This window comes from Ostrea edulis, chromosome 6 (genome assembly GCF_947568905.1).
Source record: "Ostrea edulis chromosome 6, xbOstEdul1.1, whole genome shotgun sequence".
Classification (NCBI taxonomy): domain Eukaryota; kingdom Metazoa; phylum Mollusca; class Bivalvia; order Ostreida; family Ostreidae; genus Ostrea; species Ostrea edulis.
The window spans coordinates 74,455,131-74,461,732 of record NC_079169.1 but is presented as its reverse complement, the minus strand read 5'-3'; the positions used below and the strand labels follow the sequence as shown (position 1 = coordinate 74,461,732).

The 6,602-nt window shown below is 39.2% G+C and overlaps 1 protein-coding gene across 1 annotated transcript in view; it reads left to right on the top strand.

The window, feature by feature from the left end:
• The first annotated feature begins 4,091 nt into the window (after positions 1–4,091).
• Positions 4,092–6,602, top strand: part of LOC125683521 (uncharacterized) — a 7,168-nt gene continuing 4,657 nt past the window's right edge. Inside the window, exons 1-2 of the mRNA XM_048924761.2 lie at positions 4,092–4,323; positions 4,884–4,992. Coding sequence (XP_048780718.2) covers positions 4,111–4,323; positions 4,884–4,992 — 322 coding nt within the window. The 5' untranslated portion in view covers positions 4,092–4,110. The remainder of the gene's footprint in view (positions 4,324–4,883; positions 4,993–6,602) is intronic.

Sequence of the window (6,602 nt, the reverse complement as noted above, 5' to 3'; positions counted from 1 at the left end):
TATTTCAATGGAATACACAAATCTCGCATAGAAACCGTTTTTAAAAATGCCATATCACCGATCATCATATATTACATGTCAAAATATTTTATCGTGCCACGCCTGCTGTGACATGGCATCTTGGTTTTATAAGGGTCTCACCCTGCAGTCATACCAAGATTTGATCATTCTCGATCGAGAATTTTTTACTCAAATGGAGACGTCACCAAGACCGGTGAAGGGCTTTAAATTTAGGCCTATACTCGGCGCTTATGGCCATTGAGCAGTGTGGGTTCTTTTGCGTGCCACGCCTACTGTTTTTAACGGAAAAATCCCCGAGGACCCATCGGCCATGACATTCACACCTGATGCCGAGCGTTTGGGGATGAAACTGTCATAACCTCTTTTAACGAGTTAGGTCTGTCGCGGCCGAGATTCGAACACCGGCCTTCCACATGCGGGGCGAACGCTCTAACCTCTAGACCACCGCGGCGGTTTACCTACATTTGTACGTAGCGATTACAAGACATCATTTGGTTTATTTGTGTGTAGAAATAAAAAGAATTCATTAAACATTGTTTCCTCAGTTGGTGAAAATATGTCTGTTATGGTGAATTAAAGGCAAAACTGCTCACAAAGCAGCCGTTCTACTACTTCATACGGAAGTAAAAGGAAATCAAGGTCAAGGTACGACCAATGAGCTACTGCAACCGGTGCGGGTGCTAATGTATCTAGTGTAAAAAAAAAAAAAAAAAAAAAATAAAATAAAATAAAATAAACCCGCTCCACACATCAGATAAAACCAATATTACGACTGTTTAAACATCTTTCCTAAGACAGGTACATTTATAATTATTTTGATTAACTACATATATTTGTTTTCATTACAAACTTCTGACGACAGACACGGCTACATGCATCGTAATAATCTGATTGGAATATATTTTTCTTTTTCCTATCTTGATGCTTCTTACAATTAAAAAAAAAAACAGCTTCAAAATTTTTGAATAACTTTATTTCTACATGATCAAGTAAGTCAAGTTCTCGAAATATTGAATGATTACTGGACAAAGTATTCAGAATCAGCACTGTACAAAGTAAGTTTTATAATGCGTGTCACTACATTTCACATCGCGGTTCAATATGGATGCAAGGTGAAGATAACGAACGGTGATCAATCTCATAACTCCTACAAGCAATACAAAATAGATAGTTGGGCAAACACGGACCCCTGGACACACCAGAGGCGGGATCAGGTGCCTAGGAGGAGTAAGCATCCCCTGTTGACCGGTCACACCCGCCGTGAGCCCCATATCCTGATCAGGTAAACGGAGTTATCCACAGTCAAAATCAGTGTGCCAAGAACGGCTTAACAATCGGTATGAAACACGTCAGACAGCATTTGACCCAATGCGAGGTTGTATTGACGAACTAGATCGTTATAACGACCATAGAATTTGCGAAATGCTGACTTCAATCGAGACTGTTGAAATCCCTGTACCATCAACTTGTTTGTCAGTAGCTTACCTCGATTTAAAAACTGACTATACCCAGAACAAGCTCTTGCATATCGAATCAGTTGAGATATATAAACATGGTTGTGATATCTCAGGAACTACCGGTTCTGTTGGTTTATCAGCAGGCAGTGAAGGTTGAAGTGGAAATGGTGGATCCGAGAGAGTAGTAGGTATTGGTGGTGGGGATGGGTATGTAAGATTGGTTAATTTGTTTTCCAAGTTCATTAATTCATGAGGCGGTTCATCACACTCATCATCGGAGGGTAGTTTGTTGGGAATGTGGTCTTGACTGACTTCCTCTGCTGGTACAAAGTAGCAATCACTATCTTTAACACGATAAGCTGTTCGTCGAAGCTGGGAGCCACTGAACTTGCTAATGTGTCGCCATCACATGATACTACAATATATCTGTCTCTGGATCTTGATTTATTACGGTCACAATATAACTACACCAAGTCACAAACTTTGCTGTGACATCCAGGGGCACTGCTCTTTCCAGGTTGTGTAGAGGCCTGGTTGTGTGGGTGATTATCAAGCTTAATGTCATGTTGTTGCGAAATAAGCTTGTAATCATCAACGGGAATCTGTTCATGTGAGAACTGGTCACGATGGGTCTACATCTCTTTGGCCGAGATTCCTCTTCTTCTTATACGTGTATTCAGTCGAGAGGTAATCAAACACAAAGATAATGGAGTGTCTGTGCGACATAGTGGATCATGGCGCAAGATTTCTACTTCTAGTTCCTGTATTGCTCTTTCTGCTACCGGGTTTTTATTGATATTTTTACGCGTCCCACTTCAATGTATATGCGATACTTGGCTAGGAGTTAATTATTGATTAATGCGGTAAATCCAGGGGCAGGGTCTGTCCGGATTACAACGAAGGGACATCTAATGGTAGTAGCTCTGAACACAAGATGAGTAGTCCTTCTCGAAGTGTTTCATGACGCTCATTTTCAATGAGTAATGTCCGTGTATAGGAAGTTATGTACTCACGCAGGACAGTATGAGTTGGCGTTCACGTTTAAGGACATCAACTGCAAACAGATAGCCGACTCTGTCATGTGGTTGGCTTGAAGTGTGTTCTGGTTGAAATTTAGGTGCACTCTTCAATGCAGTACACTGATGACACTTGTCTGTGGTGTTGTTCATAGTTTTGTCCATGTCCAGTGCAAAGAAGAATCGATTTACCACTTTTTTCAGTTGATTGGAAGATGGATGGTCCAATGAAATGTGTAGAGAAGTAAGGAGTCCCTCCAGGACACTGCGAGGAACAATAATACATTCCTGTGTTGGATGGAATGGGACATTACGTTTCACCACCAATAACCCATCCTTGGCAATGACCGCATGCAGTAAATAACGCTTGACATCCCGAACATTTGTGAGCTTTTTTTACGGTCTTGTGCCTTGCAGGAGATGGGCATGTGATCTGGACAGTCCAGTTGGATGGCAAGCCATGAAGTACCAATAAAGGGGCCGAAAGTACCTCAGTATAATGTCCATCTATATGTCATCTGGTCTCATGTCAGATTTCATGAAGATTGGTAACGAATGGAAGGAATTGTTTCCATAAAACCGATTATCAAGGCACTATAATTCACAGCGCGGTTCAATACCTACATCTGAAAGTAAAAGACAGTACTTCTATGATTTATATCCATTCGATTGATGTGTGTAACATAAATATTTCAATAAACGAAAAAATACCACGTACAATGTTTTTCATTAAAAAGCTTTTTTTTTTTTTTTTTTTTTTTTTTTTTTTTTTTGCGACTTACAAATACACTATCTTACGTTTAAGTGCCAAATTGCCATCCATACATTCATAAAGAACGATAACTCAAGAGTGTGATGTAAACAATCGTTCTAGTTCTTATCCTCACAGGAAACGAAAGGTAAGATAAATAAAGTATAGATAAGTTCGGTGTGTTAAAGTGGCACTTAAGTCAAACTAGCCAGGTTCTTCAACGTCAATTTTCAAAATAAGTAATCGATATGTTAGGCACTTGTTTGTAAATTACGGAACCGTAAATTACCCTAGCCAAATGTATGGGCGGCGGAAAGGGCAACAGATATTATTTAAGAGAACAAAACGCTTAATATGATTTCAATGACCATAAAAACTTAATAAATGACTTTGAATGCTTAATCAACGGACTTTTTTTGCCCAAAAAAATACACATAAAAGCAAACGTAACGATCTGGTATGTAAGAAACGGACATACATTGTGCCTAATTGCCAAATGCACAATAAGCAATCAAAATAAACAGGTTCACACCAATCAAGATACATTCATGAACGCATGATAAGCTGACAATAAGACAAAAACCTAGCGAACGGACGCGTAAACCAGCCGTCGGTTGGCGCCCCAAGAATTTTTACGTCATAGATTTTCTGTGATGTACGTAAGCCATATTCGCTAGTCAAGGGTTTACGATCCACTCCGCTTCTCTATATATATACATGTATGTATATTAGTATCTCACAAGTGATTACAGAAGATTGAAACTGACTATTCAGAACGACTTATGAGGGTGATTGGTGGGAAAATAACATATTTTGGATAAATTATTGGTTCTGTATAAAAATAATTTCTTTCTAGAAGGGGGGTATGTACATAAGATCTCTACAATCTGTCCACACTTCAGGTGCCTGTGCTCCACACTTCAGACGCCTTTGCTCCACACTTCAGGTGCCTGTGCTCCACACTTCAGGTGCCGGTGCTCCACACTTCAGGTGCCGGTGCTCCACACTTCAGGTGCCTGTGATCCACATTTCAGGTGCCTGTGATCCACACCTCAGGTGCCTGTGCTCCACACTTCAGGTGCCTGTGATTTCTACTGGACATTTGAGCAATAATTTAAACGCTTTAATATTGACAGGAGCAATCCTTGTGACAAGACCTTTCTATCAGAATTAATGGGGCCACAATGGGGGGAAAATTTACATGGCAATATATGGGAAGTATCTTTATACGATCGTCTATAACGGGGCATATTATGGTATGGCGATCGTGTCCGTCCGTCCCGCTTCGTGTCCGGTTCATAACTTAAATACTATGAGACCTAGAATCATCAAACTTTATCAGCTGATGCATCTTGGGTAGAGGGTGGGTCGCACATTAAAGTCAGGTCACTGTGATCTTTGATTAAGATGATATGGCCAAATATGGTAAACTTTTGTCCGACTCGTAACTGGACAATTATTGTTCTTTATGGACTGTTCGAGAACATGTCGTGAACACACTCCGAATATGTTAATGGAGTGAACGAAGCCAGAAGGGCGATGAAAATCTATCTAGTAAATTGTTATATTTTGACAAAAGCTAGATTAATATTCTGATTATCTAGTTATTTGTCAATGATTTATATTGTGTTTTGTCAGCATCCAATTGACTGTGAAGAAATGTCTCTCTACAAGATAAACTATGCCAATGGGTCATCAGCCTCCGTTTCCATCATGGGAATTCCTTTCGGCGATTTCGACAGAACAGGTTATTGTCATTTCATTAATTTTTGTGGGATACTGAAGTTCATGAGATTTCAAAAATCCATTTTTGTTGGTACAGGGTGGGTGAGGTCGGTCACTCTTCATTGATCACTTGATTTCATGGTTTAGGTCACCTGATTAAACTCTGGTGACCTACTGGAAATGGTTGTCGTTGTGCATTTTTGATTTCTCCTTGATAACTACCATTCCAATTCTTTTCAAATTTGGTATGACGGATATTTGGGATAAGGCCAAGTAAAATTAATTAGTAGATTATCATTCAAACTTCACAAAAAAAATGGGGCGGGTGGGAGGATTTTATTTTTTATTTTTCGCCATGGTATTCTTGACCTCGAAAGAAAATGCCTTCTCTCATTGAGAAAAGGCTTTATAAATCATAATTACATGTGTATTTGGGTTTCTAAAAGGCAAAGTGAAACAAAGTACGTTTACGATACCGGACCGGACATAAAAATATCCGGAAATCGTAATTTTGAAAAATAAAAAAATCGGGGCGGGGCGATTTTCGAGGGGCGGGCCGGAATGATAATCTACTAATTAATTTTACTTGGCCTAAGGGGGACATAAATTGTAAATTTCAGGACTCCTGCACCACTGGGGCCTTGGGGGCAGGACAAAAACTGCCAAAAATTGACCAATTTACAAAAAACAGATTTGGATATTCAGGAAGAATAAGTAGTCCTTCACCAAAATTGTAAATTTGATGGTCCCAGGGGTAGGGTCTTTGATAATCAGGGTCGAGTCAAAATGGTCAGTTATTGAATGTGTGAAAAATAGAACATTATTAACTTGTTCTTGATAAATACCATTCCTATTCCTTTCGAATTTGGTATGAAGCATCTTTTGGACAAGAGGGACTTAACTTGTAAATGTCAGGACTCCTGCATCCCTGGGGGCTTAGGGGTGGGACAAAAACTGCCCCAAATTGATGAAATTTCAAACATTTTCTCCACAATTGCACACGCGTAAATAAATAAATGCATAGTGATGTAGAGTAAGACCTCTATAAAAATTGTAAATTTTATGATTCATGGGATAGAGGATCTGACCCCAGGGTGGGGCAAAAACTTAGTATTATATAGTATCAATGTGTAAAATAGTCTTTAATGTTACTGATACTGAATTGAGACTGAATAGATATCTAGAAGGAGTAGGTCGACCTTTACTAAAATTGTAAATTTCATGATCCCAGGAGGTATTGGTTTTGGTGTCAGAGTGGGGCCAAAATGATGATAGTAATTATTATCTTTATCGTTTGAAAGACCTCTTTATGTTTGCTGTTACGGTATAAAAACTAAGTGCATATGTAAGAAGAACAGGAAAGGATCGATGTACATACCAAAATTATGAATTTTGCAGCCTTAGGGCTTTTACTCCAGGACGGGTCCAAATTAGTCATATCGTGATAATGCTACATATATTATGTAAAGCCTTTCATCAGTACAGGCACTTTCGAGGACATTTAAGAACATATCTTGTTTTATACTGTTGCTAAATATTAGAATTTAGCTTAGATATGCAGAATAGGATTCCATAGTCCCTTGCCCTAGTGATACGTTTAACTAGCACTCAGGTGAGCGATCAGGCCTGTGA